This window comes from Alosa pseudoharengus, unplaced genomic scaffold (assembly GCF_046254945.1).
Source record: "Alosa pseudoharengus isolate Yale_2024_CS ecotype anadromous, Long Island Sound unplaced genomic scaffold, YU_APseudo_1.1 YU_APseudo_1.1_scf_14, whole genome shotgun sequence".
Taxonomy (NCBI): Eukaryota; Metazoa; Chordata; class Actinopteri; order Clupeiformes; family Clupeidae; genus Alosa; species Alosa pseudoharengus.
The window spans coordinates 26008427-26029669 of NW_027468609.1; the positions used below are offsets into that span (position 1 = coordinate 26008427).

The 21243-nt window shown below is 44.1% G+C and overlaps 1 protein-coding gene across 1 annotated transcript in view; it reads right to left on the reverse strand.

Annotated features, from left to right (window-relative positions):
• Positions 1-21243, reverse strand: part of fbn2 (fibrillin 2) — a 93576-nt gene that overhangs the window by 12760 nt on the left and 59573 nt on the right. The window contains exons 31-56 of the mRNA XM_076284374.1: positions 20789-20914; positions 20275-20397; positions 18120-18242; positions 16700-16825; positions 15636-15758; positions 15306-15428; positions 14773-14934; positions 14341-14409; positions 13983-14108; positions 13647-13772; positions 13193-13345; positions 12717-12788; positions 12454-12579; positions 9563-9688; positions 8473-8598; positions 7838-7954; positions 7465-7593; positions 7059-7178; positions 5935-6060; positions 5019-5171; positions 4433-4498; positions 3968-4093; positions 3535-3654; positions 1878-2000; positions 1335-1466; positions 212-337 (exon numbers count right to left, since the gene is read on the reverse strand). Of these exons, the coding sequence (XP_076140489.1) occupies positions 212-337; positions 1335-1466; positions 1878-2000; positions 3535-3654; positions 3968-4093; positions 4433-4498; positions 5019-5171; positions 5935-6060; positions 7059-7178; positions 7465-7593; positions 7838-7954; positions 8473-8598; positions 9563-9688; positions 12454-12579; positions 12717-12788; positions 13193-13345; positions 13647-13772; positions 13983-14108; positions 14341-14409; positions 14773-14934; positions 15306-15428; positions 15636-15758; positions 16700-16825; positions 18120-18242; positions 20275-20397; positions 20789-20914 (3168 nt within the window). The remainder of the gene's footprint in view (positions 1-211; positions 338-1334; positions 1467-1877; positions 2001-3534; positions 3655-3967; positions 4094-4432; positions 4499-5018; positions 5172-5934; positions 6061-7058; positions 7179-7464; positions 7594-7837; positions 7955-8472; positions 8599-9562; positions 9689-12453; positions 12580-12716; positions 12789-13192; positions 13346-13646; positions 13773-13982; positions 14109-14340; positions 14410-14772; positions 14935-15305; positions 15429-15635; positions 15759-16699; positions 16826-18119; positions 18243-20274; positions 20398-20788; positions 20915-21243) is intronic.

The window sequence follows — 21243 nt, forward strand, 5'->3', positions numbered from 1 at the left end:
ATAACCTAAGAAAAACGGTGCATGCATTCTTAAACTGACACAGGTATTTTGTTAAAATGTTAATAAAACAATTAGCAGTTGCCAATGTAGCATGATGCCAAAAAGTTAGTATTTACACACACATCTGCACACTATTCAAAAAGGGTATAATATCATAGTATAATATCATAGATAGTGTGGTCAGTTTGTCGCTGTTGGGGGGGAGGCTCACCTAAGCACTGAGTGCGGGTGGAGTCTGGCTGGAAGCCCTCCCCACACTCACACATGTAGCTGCCAATGGTGTTCACACAGCGGCCGTTCTCACAGATACCCGGCTTAGTGCGGCACTCGTTTTCATCTGAGAGAGAAGGAGGGAGAGAGAGAGAGAGAGGGAGGGAGGAAGGGAAATAGAGAGGGAGATAGAGAGAGAAATATGGATAGAGTGAGACAAATGGTGCTTCAGTCAATAAAATGTAAAATAACAAATGCTGTTAGAAACTTTTTTTGTCTCCCCACAGTGATGCCATACAGGGATTAAAAATGGTTCAAAGATCAAAAACTGTAATGAACTAAAATTTGGGGTGAATGTAACCGAAAACGGGAATAAAACTAGTTTCACTTGTTCCAGAGTGAAAATGGCAATTTTAGATCACTGGTATAATAATGGTATTTATCTTTTCAATGAACTTTTATTAGAATATTATTCAAAAGTCGATAGGCTTGGAAAGTCACCTGCCCACAAGGTTTTCCTCGGATTCTTTATAGGCTAAATTTAGTCAGACTTTATGAATCTGTGTCTACCCTGTATAATAGGCCTATTATAAGTTTGTAAGATGGATTTCCAATCCAACACTATCTGACTGCCTTTTCCAAATATGTAGTTTAAATTACTGAAACGTGTGAAATAACATACAAGAGAAACTCGGAAAAAATCTAGATCTAGTGTCACGCAGTTGGTAGCAACGTCCATAAGTTTAAGCCAGGGCTTAAAGCAAAGAAATTCTGTGCCTGAATTTAGACTATCAGACATTGTTGAAGATCTTATAGTGTACTGCCTTCTTTGATTTAAGCTTTAAGGCTGTTGTGCAGAAAAAGTTTAGGCTATTGTGCCACCTGTCATCAATCAATTTGTAAAGGCATTTGTAATGTTATTTAAAAGGAATGCTATTAACTGTTCTTCTATAACGCTCTAACCACTTACCATTTAGAGGAGAGACCTTGGAACACAAACTGGAACATAAAAATAATGTTTCAGAACGAACCAAAACGAAAATCCTTCTGTTTTTAGTCCCTGATGCCATGTGACACTAATTTCCTCAGGAAGAGAGGGAGCGCTGAGACTGAGAGCCACTGACCTTGGCACAGCTCATCGTCCAGGCGCCGAGTCATGCCTACCGGGCACACACACATGAAGGTGCCGATGAGGTTCTTACAAGCCATGCCCCGCGACTCACAGTCATGCAGGCCCTCCGCACACTCATCCAGGTCTGACAGAGAGAGAAAGAGAGAGAGGGAGAGAGAGAGAGAGAGAAAGAGAGAGAGAAAAAGAGAGAAAGGGAGAGAGTCTCATTATTAATAGCATTTATTTGGCACTGGTAAACAAACTACAAAGTGGGTCAGGAAAATATCCTAGAATGCAGAGCAAATATTGCAATAGTGTCAAATTAATGAAAGACTGATGACTGTATCCAATGATATTATGGTCCACCATTCATCACACCTTTGGGTTTTTCCATGTGTGCACTGTTTTTGTTATGATAGTCTCCTCAGGAAATGGGTTACGTTTCAGTGAATGATGTCATACCATGTCAGTTGGCCGTCTGTCTGATTTCATGTTATGATTGGCGTCTGAGACTTTCTTTGATGCTTATGAGCGTCCAGTGCGAGGCCTACTGTACCTTTGCACATCCTGCCGTCCTCCCGGAGCGTGTACCCTGCTGGACAGCTGCACTCGTAGCTGCCGAACGTGTTGATGCAGCGGAAGGCACAGAGCAGCGGGTTCTGCCCGCATTCGTTTATGTCTGAGCAAAAACACACCAAACAAACAAATCAGGTCAAACCGATCAAAACAGAGAGGGTGTCCTAAGATACACAAACAGCACATGACAACATAAAAGCAGAACTAAGTCGATTTTACAATTTATAAAAGAGCAACCTGACACAGGCAAACCTCATCGTTTGGCCTGAGAATCAGAATGATGCATATCACTCAGCATGACAACAACAACAGCAGAAATAAGTGAATTAACTAAACAACTGAAACAGTGACTCAGAGGCACTTTCACAAAAACGGTACAAATTCTCTGATCCAAGAAAGCACTCTCTCTTTCTTTCTCTTTAGTATAAGTGAATTTTTATCACTCATTCTCTCATTTGCCTGCATTTCATTTCTCCTCCATGTGGATAATCTATCATCTCATAACTTGGTCTTGCATAGCCACTGTCAGATAAAGTCCATACTGATATGTACACAGGGGAGTAGTGGTAAAATAACCGGTGGGTAAACTATGAATTCTGTGATCACAGTAAGGTGGACAGCACCATGCAGTATCAAATTTTGTAAAAAGGCATTCAGAACATGTTTGATGATGTTGGAGGTTATTTTCCAATGTTTATAACAATACCAGTGGTATTAAATGGTTCCTTGACTGTTGATGAGTGTACATATTGTGAATGTGAATAATACAGTGTGATTTTTGAATGTTAAAAGTTGAAATTTGTGAATAAACTGTTTTGAGAGGTGGATAAACTCTAATAAGAGGTGGAAAAACTCTATTTCTGAAATTTTAGAGGTGGATAAACTGTGTTTACTTGGGTTTAGTCTCCACTACAACCCTGTGTGTACCTACTGTACATAAGAGGAGTCTGTACAAAGCCACTACTAGAGTGGAGCAGTGACCAGAGAAGCAAGTGTAAAGGTCCAGCAGCACTACAGTGCCCTGCATGCAATCTTGGGTTTCCACCGGGTATCGCCAGGTAATTTAATATTAATAATAATAATAATAATAATAATAATAATAATAATGACAAAAAATCTAGAACAGTGCAAGAGTGATATCGATTTCTGCTGCAGTTTTATGGGTCAAATTAAATCAAATACAGAACATGTAATTAACTGTCTTGACGTAATTAAGAATTTTCATTAAACGTCTATTACATTGTAATTGACCGGATGATTTCATTTCCTATACATTTTTTTCCTTACCTGTGTCATTATTATCCAGGGAAATCTTGTATAGCATTACTGTACATGACATTTCCTCAACATTATATACGGACATCTGTGCTTTTCATTAGCAACATTGAACTTTCCCCACAACAAGCACAACTGCATACTTTTGGTGCATACATCAAAATAAGTCTATGTTTCTAGGCTGCCATTTATATGAAATCCTATTGACACAATATTAACTAATAGACTGATGAACACAGCATTCACTCAAAATGAGAACATCTAGGAGAATGAATGGGGTCTCCTTGAGTATACCCGATCCTTCCTCATTTCACTGATTAACTGAGAAATGACCAGTATCATTTCAAGTAAGAGCAGTATACCTTCACAAGTCATCATGGGTCCTGGTTCAAAGCCTTCCTCACAGGTGCACTCAAAGCCCCCGATCGCGTTGGTGCAGGTGCCGTTACCGCATGGGTTTCCCACCAAACACTCATCAATGTCTGCGCACACACACACACACACAGACACACACACACACACACAGACACACACAGACACCTCACTATTACTCAGCCCATTCAGATACACTGCATCTTATATGCTAAAGTTTGCGTCTTAAGTGTTTTGTGACTACCAAAAAGCAAATCATTCTTTTACCACAGCTGAATTTATCATGCTTTGGGGGGCAATCATTTTAAAGATGTCTCCAGAATGTTTCCGGACATTAATGCATTTCCTCTCCAGACTTAGCATATTCCACATTAGCAACATACTGTTGAAAGTGAATGGGAGTGAATGGGGTGGCTCTCTCACCGATACAGTGCACGCCAGTGTAGTTAAGTGTGTAGCCCATAGGACATTCACAGCGGAAGGAACCGTCAGTGTTGATACAGTGCCCGTTGTAGCAGATGCCTGGATTCTCCACGCATTCATTCAGGTCTGGCAGAGAGAGAGAGAGAGAGAGGGAGAGGGAGAGAGAGAGAAAGGTGGAGAGAGAGAAAGATGGAAAGGGAGGGAGAGTGGTATAGCCATAGGACTTAGATAACCACAAATCCAGATGAGACAAAGATTCATCCCTGTGCTATGCTTTGTTGTGTTTCCAAATCAACCCATGCAAATAAAATTCAAATGAAAGCAAATACAACACTTTCCAGTATAGAAAACAGAATGCAAGCAAGGTACAAAAACTAAAGGCTATAGCTACCATTTCCTGAAAACTCACATACTGATGACAAAAAATGTGTAGCTTAACATGATTTACTGTAGGTGTATCCTTACCGATACGCGAGTCATCAAATCCAGGGATTATGCCGAAGCCAAATGGACAGAGGTCCTTGAATCCAGCTTTAGTGGAGGAAAAGGACATTTAAATGCCGTTAAATTACAGAGCTCTATGCTGAATGTGTTAAAAGACAGATCAGTACCTGTAATGATCGAGTAGAACTCTTGAGTTCAAGAAGGTCGATGTCTGCAGCATGCACTATAAACTATGTTGAGTGCATACAGGCTTTTAGCAAAGCTGTCACACTGCAACACCCTGCAACATCATCAATCCTACAACCTTAAGTGAGGTGCATCAATGGTGTGCTGTGAATGACTGAGTGAGAGAGAGACACTTAAGCGTCAGTGATGTGAATGCGTCTGTGACCATCTGAGTGAGAGAGACACCTCTGTGTCAGTGCTACAGACACGTCTGTGGACCTCTGAGTGAGGGAGACACCCCAGCGTCAGTGGGGCGGACGTGTCTGTGAGCCTCTGAGTGAGGGAGACACCCCAGCGTCAGTGGGGCGGACGTGTCTGTGGGCCTCTGAGTGAGAGAGACACCCCAGTGTCAGTGATGTGGACAGGTCTGTGAGCGCCTCACCGTCGCTCTCCTTGGGGCAGAGCTCACAGGGGTCCCCCCAGCCCTCCTTGGGCATGTTGCTGCAGCAGCACTTGGCCTTGGTGGTGTTGAAGGCCTGTGGGAGCGAGCACTTGCCATTCTCAAAGCGCGTGAAACAGTAGCTCTCCCGCTTATCTGCACAAATCGGGGAGAAGGAGAGCGAAAACAAGCAGAGATGAGATGAAGAGGTGCGTTATGACAAGAGAGAGTCCTCCAGAGGAGAACCGGGCTCTGTGTAGGTAAAATAAACGTACATACACATCACTGTGGCATTCAACACGACAAAGGTGGAATGGTTTCTTAAGGATGCTCTAGTCATGACCAGTCTCGACCGGCTACTCATCATCAAAATAAACCAACAAATGTGGCATTGATAGCGTTCTGTAAACCAGACACTTGCATACATATTTGATGAATACTTGGACACAACACAGGCACTTTGTTTTTCTTTCTCTGAAACAGAAACTATTCAGTTTACAGACAGTGAGGAATGTTTTCTGCCCTTAGCAAACTCCACTTATTCAAAGCACATGGGTGAGGTAATTGAATAAGGGCATTATACAGGGTCACTTCAGGAAAAATTCCACATGAACACAAACAACTTAATTGCGTAAATAGGTGCAGTTTGAACAGAACGCTAAAATGGGCCACTTCAGCCTTCACACAATTCACCTACAGGAAGTCAAGTAACTATGAAGTAAATTATGTTAACGATTTCGTTTCACCTCATTAAAAAGCTCCTACTGAAACATCATCACTCTTTAAAAGCAGTTAGCACTCAATTTACTGGTAGTTTTTTCAGACATTAAAACACCAAGGCTACTTTCAGACAAATTTTATACTGAATTTAATGTGTGTGTGTGTTTTTTTTTTTTTTGTGGGACGGAGAGAGAAGTACCATAACATCTGCGTCCATTCTCCGACAGGATGAACCCAGGCTTGCAAACACACTCAAAGCTGCCAGGATTGTTGAAACAGGTCCCAAACAGGCAGATGTTCGGATCTTCCACACACTCATTGACATCTGTTTAAGAGAGGGGGACAGAGGAGCAAGAGAGAGAAAGAGAGAGAGAGAGAGAGAAAGAGAAACAGAGAAAGAGACTGATTCCGTCCATCAACCCATTTGCTCACAGAGAGAGAGAGAGAGAGAGAGAGAGAGCGAGAAAGCACACTGTAAACAAGAGTGAAAAAGCAGGGGGTGTGTTTGGAAGACTGTGACACAGTGCCCCAGAAAAGTCACACAACTGCAGCGGAGTGACTAATACATCATGGTCACCCAACCTGAAACAAGACTAGTGATGCATGCACACTTGCACACATACGCACATGGGCACACACACACACACACACGCATACACACACGCGTGCGCGCACACACATACACACTTGCTGCACACACACACGGGCACACACAAACACAGACACACACACACGCTCACGGGTGCGTGCACACACACACATATATCTATCAATCTATGAACTATGTGTGTGGCCCTACTAGTGAATTGACTGGAGGCTTTGTTGGACAACTAATGATCTAAGAGTCAAACAAGAGGGCCTATTAGCCCATGATGTTGAAAAGGGGCTGCCTTATATGAGCATAAAACCCTGCTGGACAGGACACTGCAGTTGGATAGAGCTGCATTCATTTGACTTGGGGGGGGGGGGGGGGGGGAGGTGCAGTTAACATCATTGTTCACTGTTCACAATTCCTTTACAAACTTAAGGGTTCCTTTATTTTTGTTGGCAGAGGGTTTTTTTCTCCATCCAAAAAAAAATAAAATGAAATAAGAGGGCAGTTGATGAGATAAACACACACACACACACACACACACACACACACACATTTAGACTCTCTCTCGTACACACGCGCACAGACACACAAACTTTCATATTGAGAAAAAACACCCGATGGCCCCTGTTGAGTCACCAGTTCACAGAGTCAAACAGACAGACACACACACACACACACACACACACACACACACACACACACAGTGGCGGGTGGACTGGGGCTCTCACCTACACAGTGTTCGTTCTGCACCCTGTAACCTTCGGGGCAGATGCAGCGGAATGACCCATCCAGGTTCTGACACGTCCCAGGAGCACACGTTCCCGGCAGGATGACACACTCGTTCACGTCTGACGTATTCCCATGAGAGAGGGAGGAGAGAGAGAGAGAGAGAGAGAGAGGAGGAACACAGAATGAGAGAAAAAAGAGATGGAGAGGTTGAAGACAAAGAACATATTAATAAAAAGAGTGAGGCAAGAGATGAAAAATAAATAAAGAGAGAGAGATGGAAAAAAGGAGATATACGCGATGAGATAATACTTTTTAAAAACTTGGATCCACAGTGTACCACTCTACTATCCAAAAACAAGAATAGCGTCACCATAACAACTCTCTGGACACTAGGCTCCGACTCACCGACGCAGTTCTTGCCGTCCAGATTGGGTTCGTAGCCCTCATCACACAGACACTGGAACAAGCCGATGCTGTTGATGCAGCGGCCATTCCTGCAGATCTGACCGTATGACGTCGTGCACTCATCGATGTCTGTTAGAAAATACAGAAGCAGGAAGACCACAGTGTTACCAAGGCTGAGAGTCCAAATACCTGACAAGTGAAGCATATGTATGCATTTTTCATTGTGGTATATGCTCGTTCACTGTAAATGGCTCTGGATTTCAGCGTCTGATAAATGACTAATAATGTAACACTCTATCTATATGTTGACATGCGATTAAATCACACAGGATGTGGATGGAATGTATGGGGATGACAGCAGACAAGGGCCTACCTGTGCAGTCATTGTTGTGCGTGATCTCAAAGCCAGGGTGGCAGAGGCAGTTGAAGGAGCCCACAGTGTTCTTGCATGTGCCATTTCCACAAGGCTGACGCACACACTCATCGATGTCTGGACAACAACAAGAGGAGGAACAGAGAGACACCAGACCAACATTTACAACTTTTATTACAGTGAAATAAAGGAGATGTTTAAACAAGACGTCAACACAGTTCCAAGCCAAAAGATAAATAAAGTAAAATCTTTCAATAAAACATTAACTAATGTTATTCGGGGCCAAAAGATAAAGTAAATAAAGCAACATCTTTCAATAAAACATTGACTAACATTATTCAGGGCCAAAAACACGGCTTATCCTGCTTCAACTATTTGAGTTGAAATATGTCTGGCTTTACTGCTGCCCTCGTGAGTGATCCCAAGAGGGTGAACTAACATGACAGAAACCATTAAGAAGACATATGATGTCTCAACAATCCTTCTACTCACCACTTCCTGTAATGCATCTTAAACCCGTTAGCATTAGCAGGGGTTAATGGAGGTCACTTCAAACACCACCTCCATCCTTGAGAGCACACGCGGACAGGACAGACTAAACAAAACAACAACCGAGGTGCGGGCCACTCACTCACCCATGCACATCCGCCGGTTGTTAGACACCCTGAAGCCGTTGTGGCACAAACACTCGTAGCCGCCGTCGATGTCCATGCATTCCCCGTGGCTGCAGACGTTGGGGATCTCCAAGCACTCGTTGCGGTCTGATGGTTGGCACAATCAAGGGTATGCGGTGGAGGGAGAGAGAAAGATAGAGAGACACAGAGAGAATGAGAGAGAGAGAGAGAGGGGGGGGGGTATGGATAAGGTCACTACATCTGGGTGCAATTAAACGATCAATCCAGGGAGAATCGAGACGGGAGAGGAGGCGGGAGCGGGTGGAAGAGCTTCCAAACAGAGTGGACGTGAGCGCCAAGCAACACAGAGAGGAGACAGTGGGAAAATAAGAGGCTGGCATGGTGCTGGTCTCCAGCTGGAGGTGCCGCCTGCCTGACTGCACGGGAACTGGGCGGACAGGGGAGCAGAAACAGATACCCTGCTGTGTGCCACCAAGGGTGGGAATGTCTAAGGTCATCTACTGCCAATGAGATTGCTAGCCAGCGCTTGGTTGAATTCCCTATTGTGATGCGCTCTTTAGAACGTCATTTGACTTCCAAATCGTTTCACACCTATGAAGTAGGCCTAGTTCCAGTTTTTCGCTGCATTACACTTGTATATCAATATGCCAAACTCATGAAGTTGAAATGAACTGTCATGTTGAAACAGATTTACAAATTAGCGACCTAATAGTCCAGAGCACGGCAACATTGTAACATTTGTCTGATATAACTTTATTACACTACATTTGGACTAAGGACAACAGTGATTTTATAAAGTTAAGGCCCCCGGCAGATCGGCACTAACATGAGTGCAGTCCACTGGACTTTCGGCATTCGATGACTTAGATTTCTTTGTTTTCAATACAACTCAGTACAACTCTACAATCCTGAACTTTTTATGATTTTAGAATCGTGCTTGCATTGAAGGGTACAGAATGTGGCACAGGATGCAGTGGTACAGTGCCACTAGAGGCATGGGTATGGAGTGAGTAGTGTGATGGGAGCTGTGAGGTGGTGAGTGTGGTGCGGTGCGGTGCGGTGCGGTGCGGTGCGGTGCTCTGGTCCTTACCGATGCAGGCCCCGGTGGGGGAGAGGTTGAAGCCGTCGGAGCACTCGCAGCGATAGCTCCCGGGACTGTTGATGCAGTCGGCGTTCCTCTGGCACAGAATCTCACCACTGCTGCACTCATCAATGTCTGAGGAAGGACAGAACAGAGAGAGAGAGAGAGAGAGAGAGAGAGAGGATGAGAGCGAGAAGGGGGGGGGAGAAAACAAGATGCCGTTTGTACAAATACTCTCTCAAGGAAAGAGAAAGAAGAATGGAATGAAATGGCTAAAAATAAGTCTGGCATAAAGAATAATGGAAGAATAACGGAAGTACAGTAGTTACCAAGCTACTTCTTCTGATGTGTTAGACTTAAACTCTCTAACTTGCTGCTAAAATGGTATATTTTGCCTCTTTCTTGAACTAATACCTGCCTTTTAGACATCTTTTCTAAAAAATAAAAAAAAAGACGTTTTTGTCTGCACCCTGCTTTATCTAAAAAAGAAAAAGACAATTTTCAACAAAAAGTCTTTCATATCAAGCTGTCAACTTATAAAAAGAAACACTAACTGTATTTAATAGAGACTGTCTGCTTGAGGTTGTAGAAACATTTCATGAATGGTTTTTGCAGCTTCCTCTTTTTATTAGACTTCATAAAGTCCCAGTGAACACCAGGGCCTTAATTTATATTAAACTTCACAGGAAATGAGGGGGTCTTTTCATAGAGGGAACCGGCAGGCACCGCTAAGAGTTTCCTGTCAAACCACATCTACCGCGCGTGAGTCAGTGCGAAATCGAAGACGTCTGTCTCAACTCCATAATGGCCCATTGAAGGAGCACAGGGCACCAAGCTTTGACATCCAGGGCAAGGAAAACAAAAGCTTGGATTTCACGTCAGAATGTGTCAGATGGCTAATTGAGTCTTATTATAGAGGGGCAGGAAGCTGGGGGGGAGAGAAATCCAATTAATGGCAAAACTATACAGTGACATGGCGCATTTCTGACAGATTCCTGGCAAGACATTTCTTTAATAAACCTGCAAAGATCACCAAAGATAATCGGAGGTAGATCATATATGATGATGAACCATGCCTTCTAAATCACTTGTTGACTTTAGCAGGACTGCATAGACATTAGGATTGACATAGCGATTATTAATTATTCCAACAAGTACTGTATGTAATTAACATTATGATATAATGTTATATGATATATAAATAATAGCTATATATTACAGCCTTTTTTTGCCTTTTCTCTGTCTGCCTATAGATCTGTCAGACTCATAAAAACATCCCAACTTGTCCAATCCTGGGAACAGCAGCAGTGCACCCAACCCCCCACACCACTCCGCTCCACTCAGCCCTGCTCTGGCCTGCCTGTCACATTTTCCCCTCATTGTGGTGGTTTGGAGGGGAGCGGTGAACCCCAATATAGCAACCGCTAATTACGTCTGCCCCCAGAGGATCGCCCGCTCACCACGGGGTGCCCCAGACCCACAGCCCCGGCGCCCTTCCGCTGGAGCACAGACAGGGGGGGTGAATGTGTGTGTGTGTGTGTGGGGTCACCACCAGCATGCTGGAGACACTTGAAAAGTAACGTTGGTTGGTTGGGTCACATCCCCGGCAGCTCCCCTGGCTGTCTCCCCTTCACACTCACACACACACACACACACACACACATATATATGAATCAAACTGTGGTTGCATCAAGAGCGGGTGTTGGGTTGCCCCCTAACAAAGGCTAAGTTGGTCGGCTCCTTTCCCCCTGCATCAACCCTTCACCACAGCATCCCTCCTCACACACACACACACACACACACAGACGCCTGGCAGGGAGCAAAGAGTGGTTGGATCCTTGTGGGCGGGCGGTGTGGGGGTTCAGAGGAGGGTGTTGGGTTGCCCTCTATCAAACAGAGCCCCTAATGTAGACTGACACCACATGCAGCGCAGACCACTCGGTGGGGGAAGTCATGAGAAACACAGGCAGACGCAAGGCTAATATTTGAAGAGACAGAGAGAGGGAAAGAGAGAGAGAGGAGAGAGAGAGAGGAGAGAGAGAGAGAGAGACAGGGAGGGCAAAGGGGCAGAAGAGGAGAGGGAGAAGAGGAGAAGGACAACAAAAAAACGAATGGGGGGGAACAGTGGGTGGAGGCGCACACGGTGAAATTCAACACACCCTCCGTCCTCAGTCTCCATGGCTTCCTGTGTTTTGGGACTTGAGGTCTCTGCTCTCAGTTTCTCTCTCTCTGCTCTGTCATACCAAAACACTACGGGGGCTTAGAGCTCCACCAGGGCCAGAGAAATTGCACAAGCACAATGCACAAGCAGGGAGAGCAGCGCAACACAGGGTGTCTTCATCTGGCCACAAACACAGAGACACAGGGACAGCACATCATAACTCTTGTCTGCACTCTTAAAACAAATGTGTTGTCCCTATCTTGACAAAGAAATGCGTTAAAAAACAAGTTGTGTTGTTTTCAACGCAGGTTGTGTTATTTTTTTCAACACATTGTGTCACAAATAAAAAAAGGAAACTACACAAACTGTGTTGTCCCTATCTGGACACAGAGATGTGTTAAAAACAACGCAAGTTGTGTTGTTTTCAACACATTCGTTTTAAGAGTGTGGGATGCAAAAGATTAAAAAACACCATAACTTTCCAAGCAGAGGTCTTCCAAGTACAGATAACCTCAAATACATCTGTTATTTTACTAGACTGGAGCTTAGTTTGGAGCTCCCAACCACAAGCTTAAAGTACCGTGACTAAAGTGCTGTTACAAGGCTAATAACTGCCCCATAATTCCAGTTCCAGGTTTTTGTTCATGATTTCACTTTGAGTTTGGTGTTTGACCAGCTGCCACTGATCGGTCACTGCTGTGAAAGTGAAAAAGAGTGTGTGTCTTGGTTCATTGCTTACCCTCACACACAAGCAGGAGGTCATTGTAGCTGAAACCTGTGGGGCATTCACAGCGGAAACTGCCGATCTGGTTGATGCAAACACCGTTGGCACAGATGCCAGGGATCTCCCGACACTCATCGATGTCTATGCGGAGGAACAGAGGAGCAGTCACAGACAAAACAAAACAACATTAAACTGTTGTCACAAAAGCTGAGCTGTATCTCGCATAGAAAGTGCTAAAGTTAAAAAAACATGGATGGCACTTAATTAAAACTTCTTACCTATGGCTTTACCAGTCTCAATATCCAGTTTGAACCCTGGCACTATGTTCCCACAGAGAATGCGATACTCATCTGAAATGTTCAAAACAGCCATTAGCTTCAGTCCAACCTGTTGAATGTACTTGTCAATGAACATAAGAAAATTACAGCATACTAACAGCATAGTGGTCAGGAGGAGCATAGGGCTGTTTTCAGATTGCAACCTGAGGTGCGTTCTGAGGTACAGTTACATTTTGGCGTAAACATTCCATTGTAACGGTAACATTTCGTCCAGCTCACGTCCACCTCCACTGTATGTTCCTGGAGAACTACCTCCTCAAACTGTTTGCGAGTGTTTGCAAACGTTCGTCGAGAACTCAAGGCAAACAGAAAAACTGTTTGCAAATGTTCGCCTATGTTTGCGAATTTAAACGCACCTCTGGAGTTTGTTGAGTTTGTTAGTTAACCCGTGGACAGGTCAGTGACTGCCATCTCACCTGTGGCAGGGGTTGGGCAGGCCTCGCAGGGCTTGTTCCAGGCTTTGCCCACGTTGTAGGAGCAGCAGCAGAGCCGGCGGGTCAGGTTGAAGGCCAACTCGTTCTCACACACCGTGCCATTATAGTTCCTGTAGCAGAGACTCTTCCTCATGTCTGGACGAGAGAGAGAGAGAGAGAGAGAGAGAGAGAGAGAGAGAGAGAGAGAGAGAGAGAGAGAGGGGAAGAGCAGAGCGCTGAGACCCACTTCTTTCACCAGAAAACTTCTCAGAGGATGATTAGAGAAATAACACCTCACAGCTTCTGCAGGGCTTTGCATATCGTCATTATAGTTGAATTGCACATTTCTTAAAGCATTGCAGTGATGCTTGCAATACATTAGCTAATTATGGATTTTTTGTTGAAAAAAATATATTTATACCATGTAATATGGTGGGGCATACAGTGTGTCACTTACCCATGCAGTTGTTGCCCCCGTTGACCTGCATGTACTCCTGTGGGCACACACAGGTGTAGTTGCCCAGGGTGTTATAGCAGGTGCCAGGTCCGCAGATGCCCGGGTTGACCACACACTCATCGATGTCTGAGACACACAAAGCAACAACATGACTGAAGCTTGTTGCAAATACAGAATGTGTTTTAGCTTTGGTCAAATAACAAATAAGCATCTGGAACTTCAATTTCAGTCATCATCAGTGTCTCCAAGAGGACAATGCAGGATGATTATCCTGTCATGTCGTTTATTTAGTTCAGAATAACTCCTAGTGCAAATGTGCTGAGTTCAGGTTCCTACCTTCACAGATGCGGCTGTCCACATTGAGGTAGTAGCCAGGAGGACAGTCACACTGGAAACTCCCAAAGGTGTTCACACAGTTCCCACCCTGGCAAAGACCCGGCAACTCCTGGCACTCATCAATGTCTACAACATAAACATTAACCGCCACCATAGTGACCACTTGAGTGGACAAGGACTAATGGCATTTTTTTTCTCTTCAACTTATTTTTCTTTATATTCATCTAGTTGTAAATGAGTTTAACCTTTTGACTGATTTTTTTTATGGTTTCATTTTGTCCATGACAAATGGCTTTTTTAGGAACTAACAATAAACAAAAGTTGCCTAAATCAGCCAAAACATCTTTTCCTACTTTACCTTCCAGTATGATGGTGATGGGATTAGGTCTGAAGCCCTCTCCACCTGGACACAAGGTGTTGTACTCCGCTGCAGGCAACACACAACAGATTACTCAGACTCCAACAAGCGATAAAGCCAGAGCAGATTTATGATGTAAGAAGACTACAGATGTCTAGATGGCATGTACTGTAATACCGAGCTCCTATTTTTATAGGTGCACAGGGTTTTACATTTTTAAGCAGCATACCTGTATGTGAAACCATCTGCATATAAGATTATTCCATATTATTGCACAATAGCCTAGTAAGTCTAGTAAGCCAAATAATGCTAAACATGATAAACGTGATTATGATCCTGATCATAGCATGTTGACATTATTAGTGATATTAATTATTAACTAGTTGATGTTATTCGTGATTGAGCGGTGGGTGTGAGAGAGTTTGTACTCACATGAGTTGATGGGGGGGCAGAGTTCACAGGGGTTTCCCCAGGCCCGGCCCAGGGAGCAGCAGCAGGAAGAGCGGCTCACGCCCACCCCCACTTCCACGCTGCAGGACAGGCTGCCCCGTCCACGAGGAGTCGCCTCCCGGAAACAGTTCCCCACACGAGTGTCTGGAAGAGGGAGCGAGACAGACGGGAGACGGGGAAGAGGGGGGGGGGTGGGGCAGAGAACAGAGAGAGAGAAGATCAAGGACCATGGGGTAACCCAACCGCCTAACTGCTACCAATGAGCAGGTCAATGCCTTTGCTGTTGGTATGCATGAGTGTGTGTGTGAATGGGTAAATGTGTGACGCATCAACCTGTAAAGCACTTGGAGTGCTCTAATGAATAAAAAAAGCACTACATAAATGCAGTCCATTTACCATTTAAAATTACACTGGCTTGGGGACATATCATAATAATGAAAGTGCTAAGCAATAAAATCCTGTGATCACCTTAGCTTTTTAAACAAACTTCATAAAGATCAATAAAAATCACTTACCGACACAGCCGACTCCAGTGGGGTTGAGCTCAAAGTCAGTTGGGCAGTTACACTCATACGATCCAGGGACATTCACGCAGAGGCCATTCACACAGTTTATAGGGTCCATGCACTCGTCTACATCTGTAAGAACAATCACACATGTATCAAACTACATTGCTGAAGACAACTTTTCTCTGTCAAAAAAGGCCTCCTTACAAGATATTGCTGTACGCAATCCCCAACACACAACAGAGAAGAACTCAATGGCATTAGAGACAAACATTAGGGAGAAACGTTAGGACAGAGAAGCATTTCAATGGGGCTGTCTGTCATCTGAGAGTGCAGTACCTGTGCAGTTTCCTCCAGAGCGATCCAGCTCATAGCCATCGTCACAGATGCAACGGAACATTCCAGGGAGGTTCTTGCATTTGCCAAACACACAAATGCTATGGAATTTGCACTCATCAATGTCTGAAACACAGGGATTAAACGTTTATTTGATGCTATGACAACCAAAGAGAGGTGTTTTTCTGAACATTTATATTAGTATTTGTAAGAGACAAGCCTACCAGGCATTATATGACACAGCTTAACTACCTCCAAAAATGTCAACAATTTACAACACATGAAGGACTAAGCCTGTGAAGCAAACATGCACACACAAGAACATGACCCATGTGCACCCTAACACACAGACACAGACTGTATGCACACACGCACACTGACATACACTGAGCGGTACCAGAGAAAACATAACAGGGCTTTATGAGTTTCATGTGATTGTATCTTATGGTCGGCTTTGGATACAATCACCTCTAGTGTTTGGATGTGGCTTTAAATAGAAGACAATTCTTTGATATGATCTTCTCCAGAGATATATATCATACTTTATTCACCACATTTACCCTGCTACACACACACACACACACACATAATGGAGGTGGGTGCACACACACACACACACACACACACACACACACACATAATGGTGGGTGCACACACACACAAACACAAACACAAACACACACACACACACACACACAGCTGTATTCATTTCTCCTCAGGGCAGCAGCGAGGAAGGATATGCTACTTCAGAAATCAACTTCGTCGAAAAGCAAACTTATGTGTAACTTATGCACAATATGCAGCAATATAAATGATGATGCATATTTTATCATAACTTGAAGGCAACATGGCTATAGACATGACATGACACATTACAGACCATGATGATTAGCGAGATAATTTAAGTAATTCTTGCATTTTCACAAAAGTATGATTTAGCATAAAACCTCACGAAAACTCTATAAGGTAAGTGTCTGTTTGCATGTTTTGCTTTGTGTGTGTGTGTGTGTGTGTGTGTGTGTGTGTGTATGTGTGTGTGTGTGTGTGTGTGTGTGTATTTGACTCACCTTGGCAGGTCTTGCTGTCAGGGGCTGGGACGAAGCCCATCTCACACTCACAGCGGTAGCCTCCCGGCACGTTCAGACACTGGCCGTTCTCACACAGGTTCACGTTCTCAGCGCACTCATCCATGTCTGTTTGAAAAACACATCAAATCTGTCTTGATGAAATGCATCGTGACACATCACTTTACCTGTGCAGGTGAGAGTGTGTTATTTACCTGTGCATGTGAGAGTGTGTTTTTACTTGTGCATATGAGAGGGTGTTATTTACCTGTGCATGTGAGAGTGTGTTTTTACCTGTGCATATGAGAGTGTGTTATTTACCTGTGCATGTGAGAGTGTGTTATTTACCTGTGCATGTGAGAGTGTGTTTTTACTTGTGCATATGAGAGTGTGTTATTTACCTGTGCATGTGAGAGTGTGTTATTTACCTGTGCATGTGAGAGTGTGTTTTTACCTGTGCATATGAGAGTGTGTTATTTACCTGTGCATGTGAGAGTGTGTTATTTACCTGTGCATGTGAGAGTGTGTTTTTACTTGTGCATATGAGAGTGTGTTATTTACCTGTGCATGTGAGAGTGTGTTATTTACCTGTGCATGTGAGAGTGTGTTATATACTTGTTCATGTAAGAGTGTGTTATTTACTTGTGCAGGTGCAAATGTGTTATTCACCTGTACAGAAAAGGGTGTGCTATCTACTTTTGCATGTAAGAGTGTGTTTACCTGAGGATATGAGAGTGTTGTTTACCTGTGCAGGTGCTGGTGTGTTATTTACCTGAGCAGGTAAAAGTCTGCTATTTACTTAAGCATGTGAGTGTCATTTACCTGTGCAGGTGCTGGTGTGCTATTTACCTGAGCAGGTAAAAGTCTGCTATTTACTTAAGCATGTGAGTGTCATTTACCTGTGCAGGTGCTGGTGTGCTATTTACCTGAGCAGGTAAAAGTCTGCTATTTACTTAAGCATGTGAGTGTCATTTACCTGTGCAGGTGCTGGTGTGCTATTTACCTGAGCAGGTAAAAGTCTGCTATTTACTTAAGCATGTGAGTGTCATTTACCTGTGCAGGTGCTGGTGTGCTATTTACCTGAGCAGGTAAAAGTCTGCTATTTACTTAAGCATGTGAGTGTCATTTACCTGTGCAGGTGCTGGTGTGCTATTTACCTGAGCAGGTAAAAGTCTGCTATTTACTTAAGCATGTGAGTGTCATTTACCTGAGCAGGTGCTGGTGTGCTATTTACCTGTGCAGGTGCTGGTGTGCTATTTACCTGAGCAGGTGCTGGTGTGCTATTTACCTGAGCAGGTGCTGGTGTGCTATTTACCTGAGCAGGTGCTGGTGTGCTATTTACCTGAGCAGGTGCTGGTGTGCTATTTACCTGAGCAGGTGCTGGTGTGCTATTTACCTGAGCAGGTGCTGGTGTGCTATTTACCTGAGCAGGTGAGGCCATCTCCAGTGAAGCCCGGTGAGCAGCTGCAGTGGTAGGAGCCAGGTGTGTTGACACACTCAGCGCTGACACTGCAGTGGTGCGTCCCATTGGTGCACTCGTCAAGGTCTACAAGGCCACACAGAGGAGGACACACAGCATCCATATGGTATGCATCATGGCTGTGGCTTTCATGAAGTTACATCATTTCTTTGACTTGGCATAAGAAGAGATTTAAAATAATGGAGATATGGTCTTGAGATATGGTCATTTTGTGGACAAAACAGGACTATTAGATTAAATAGATTAAGATTAAACATCAATTTAGCTTGTAAAGAATTTTTTTTGTTCTTCATCTGAAAGAGATTAAATTGTAATATTCCACAGATATATCTATATCTCCACAAACCAAACCAACTAAGGTATATTAATTTCTTGGACAAAACAAAGGAATTAAGACCAAATTAATTTGGCATTAGGTTATTTCGTTGGGCTTCAACAGAAAATAATTAAGTTGCGTTATTCAACAGACATCTGTATATCTCCACAAACCCAGGAGGATATTTGTATCATAGTTCTTCCCTGACTTTGATCTCCAGCATGGTTTCCATTTCACAATATCAGTGGTCAGCCACTTGGAGACATAACATCTGCACCCAGCTGTGAGCAGCATCTCAGTGGACCGCTGAGGGGCCGCAACAGAACCTGTGGGCCAGCCGGCTCCTCAGAAACGTAACAGGCGATGACAAGACTAACAGCCGACACACGACAGCCGTCTTCATGAAGTTGTTTTGTTTCTTTCCGCCCGCGACCGAATCCCCTCTTAAAAGCATCTGACCTGACTCCAAAACGCTGAGAGCCATCCACACAGAGGAGTTGCGGGGATGACGTAGCGACGGACTAGTGGACAAGGAGATAATGCATTCTAGTGTGTCCACTCTCCTGGGAGACACGAGGGGGGACGTAGCTGGACAGTAATGGGGAGATGGAATGAGACACTGTCTGAGGCGCGAAGGGGAGTGGCGTGGTTTACTGCAACGCTTCCAGCGTTTCACTTTACTGCACTGTGATATCACACACCAGGAGCACACAGCTGGACCCTTTTTTTCCTCCTCTCTTCTCTCTCTCTTTTTCCTTTTCAGTTCTTTTTCTTTTTGACCTTTTCTTTAATCCCTCCATCCCCTCTGTGTCTTTCTCTCTTCATTTGGAGAGAAGTTGTGTGTGTGTGTGTGTGTGTGTGTGTGTGTGTGTGTGTGTGTGTGTGGTGGGGGGGCATTAAATGGCTTGCACTAGATTGTTTTTTAATAAAGTTTATAAGCCTGTCTCTCTGTGTTTTCACTCTGCTTGCCCCTTTCTATTACACCCATCCATTATATCAATTTCTTCCAGCAAGTGGTCATTCCATCAGTTTCACCTCTTTCTGTTCTCTCCTCCTCAAATGTCTCTCCCTTTTATCCACACACACGCATACACACACACTGTCTGCCTGTAAGGCTCCAGAGTGCTGGCCCACCAAAGAGCTAGGCACAAAAGAGTCTAAGCAGCGCCATAGATCAAACTGATACACACCACACAGAAAGACAAAAGACACACACACACACACACACACACACCCCTGGTGGCACATTGAGACCACACTCTGCTCTAAATATACCCTCCTCCTTTATTACTGGCAACATCACTGCTCTCCTCAATGCATTTGTTTTAATGAGTGATTGTGAGCCGTGGCTTGGAAGTGAGCGCCTGTCTGAATTGCATTAGCAGGAAGCACAGACCACACAGTCATTTAAAAGTGGTTTCAGTAACTTACACACAAAGACAAAAGTCGTTTGGAAATCACGCAGATGTAATCCAAAGATACCCAAGTGTATTTTGAGGGCATTAAATGCCTCTAAGCCCCACACAGTCACCTGATCACAGACTCATCAAGTTGTTTAGCAGATGTCTTTTCCCCTCAAACTGGCTAACACTCCAGTCACAGCATCCATTTTGTCCACACGTCTACTTTATGGGAATTAACAACGACATTTCTGATTTTGCTAGGAAGTCTCACTAGTTTTCTAAGTCACGTTATGTGGGGTGAGTGATACCTTCTCCGCTGTGGTCATTTTTGCATTAGAGAGGGTGAAGCAAGCGCATGGAGGCCCGAGTGAGATCTTACCGACACACTTGACCCCGTTGCCCAGCCAGCCCTCGCGACAGGAGCAGTGGAAGCCCCCCGGGGTGTTGACACAGGTGGCGTGGACGTCACAGTTATGGGCGTCCACCTCGCACTCGTCCACATCTGCACACAGAGCGAGACAGCTTTAAACGTTACTGTTAGCTTCATGCGGATGACCGCAGACTATAAAGAAAGAGCCTTCAATGGAAACTGATTCACTTTAATGGAATTGGATGTTTAAACGTCTGACATTGAATGATATTTAAAAAAAACACCATTATATTAATAGTAATGTTTTCATTACTGACATACAACACTGTCATTCTAATGGGAGATATTAAATAGACATTAGGAACAACTTTTACAGGCCAAGTAAATCAGACAATGTTTGTGGTGCGGATGGGAACATAGGTATCAAAAACACTATGATCTGTCCAAAGGAAACATGCCATTAATAATTAACGAGACGAACACACGTAATGACGTTAATTAATCACAGTAATCAAAATCTGACCTGTGCAGCCTGACGTGCCGATCTTGACAGAGTAGCCCACGTCACAGTGGCATATGAAGGAACCCTTGGTGTTCTCACATTCTCCAAACAAGCACAGGTTGGTGTTCAGATCACACTCGTTCACATCTGCAGATGTAAAAAACACACACACACACACACACACACTTACATGTGAAAAGAAACGGCTTGAAGGTGGCGCTTTCCAGCAGCACACTTCAGCTGGGGCAGATGTGAGTGAAAAAAATATATTTTGTATGTATTTTTTTAACTCCATGACATCGGTTCCCGTAAAGGCACATGTGAACATGTCGTTGTCATGTCTGTTGCATCAGAGGCCTTTAATTGTGTATTTAGTGTTGTAGTGGAGGCCTGGCCATTGAAGTGGGTTTGTGAGTTATGGGGGCAGGCTGGGCTGACATGCTGAGGATCCTGTGTCTGAGGGCCCAGTGGGATTA